At 74.3% G+C, this 1,138-nt stretch overlaps 1 protein-coding gene across 1 annotated transcript; it reads left to right on the top strand.

The window, feature by feature from the left end:
• The first annotated feature begins 126 nt into the window (after nucleotides 1-126).
• OLIG2 (oligodendrocyte transcription factor 2) lies at nucleotides 127-1,080 on the top strand. Its single transcript, XM_026077681.1, has one exon. It carries the CDS (start codon nucleotides 196-198, stop codon nucleotides 1,078-1,080), a length of 885 nt encoding a protein of 294 aa, XP_025933466.1. The 5' UTR covers nucleotides 127-195.
• Nucleotides 1,081-1,138: the final 58 nt, after the last annotated feature.

The following is a 1,138-nucleotide window of genomic DNA, read 5'->3' as shown; positions in this document are numbered from 1 at the left end:
GGGAGGGCCGGGCCGGGAGGTGCCCCCCGAGGGCGCCCGGCGGGAGGAGGCGCGGGGTGGCGCGGAGGCCGTTCGCCGACGTGGCGGCCGCGCCCCGCGGGGTTTCCGTGGGCGCTCACCCGCCTCGGGGCCGCCCCCGGGCTCTCTCCCCCTCGCAGGCAGCCCGGTGTGCGCTGCGGTCCCGCCTGTCGGGCCATGGACTCGGACGCCAGCCTGGTCTCCAGCCGCCCGTCCTCGCCGGAGCCCGATGACCTCTTCCTCACGGCCCGGAATAAAGGCAGCGGCGGGGGTTTCACGGGCGGCACCGTGTCCAGCTCCACGCAGAGCGACTTGCCGCCGGAGCTGAGCGCCGAGCTGCGCAGCGCCATGAGCGCTGCGGGGGTGGTGGTGGTGGACAAGCTGGGCTTCAAGTCCTCGTCGTCCTCGTCGTCCTCGTCCTCGTCCTCCTCCTCCAAGAAGGACAAGAAGCAGATGACGGAGCCGGAGCTGCAGCAGCTGCGGCTGAAGATCAACAGCCGCGAGCGCAAGCGGATGCACGACCTCAACATCGCCATGGACGGGCTGCGGGAGGTGATGCCCTACGCGCACGGGCCGTCGGTGCGCAAGCTCTCCAAGATCGCCACGCTGCTCCTGGCGCGCAACTACATCCTCATGCTCACCAACTCCCTGGAGGAGATGAAGCGCCTCGTCAGCGAGATCTATGGCGGGCACCACGCTGGCTTCCACCCCGCCGCCTGCCCCGGCGGCATGGGCGCCCACTCGGCCCCGCTGCCCGGCCACCCGGCCCACCCCGCCTCGCACCCCGTGCACCACCCCATCCTGCCGCCCGCCGCCGTCTCCAGCGCCTCCCTGCCCGGCTCCGGCCTCTCGGCCGTCAGCTCCATCCGGCCCCCGCACGGGCTCCTCAAGTCGCCCTCGGCCGCCGCCGCCGCCGCCGCGGCCCCGCTGGGCAGCGGCTTCCAGCACTGGGGGGGGATGCCCTGTCCCTGCAGCATGTGCCAGGTCTCGGCCCCGCCGCACCACCACGTCTCCGGCATGGGCACCGCCAGCCTCCCCAGACTGGCCACCGACACCAAATGAGCCCGCCGGCGGGGCCGCCCCCGCCGCGCCACGCCGCGCCGGCACCGCCAGGACCTAC

Source organism: Apteryx rowi, unplaced genomic scaffold (assembly GCF_003343035.1).
Source record: "Apteryx rowi isolate R43461 unplaced genomic scaffold, aptRow1 scaffold_46, whole genome shotgun sequence".
NCBI lineage: Eukaryota > Metazoa > Chordata > Aves > Apterygiformes > Apterygidae > Apteryx > Apteryx rowi.
The sequence above is the reverse complement of the archived record's forward strand: the minus strand, read 5'-3'. Positions and strand labels throughout refer to the sequence as shown.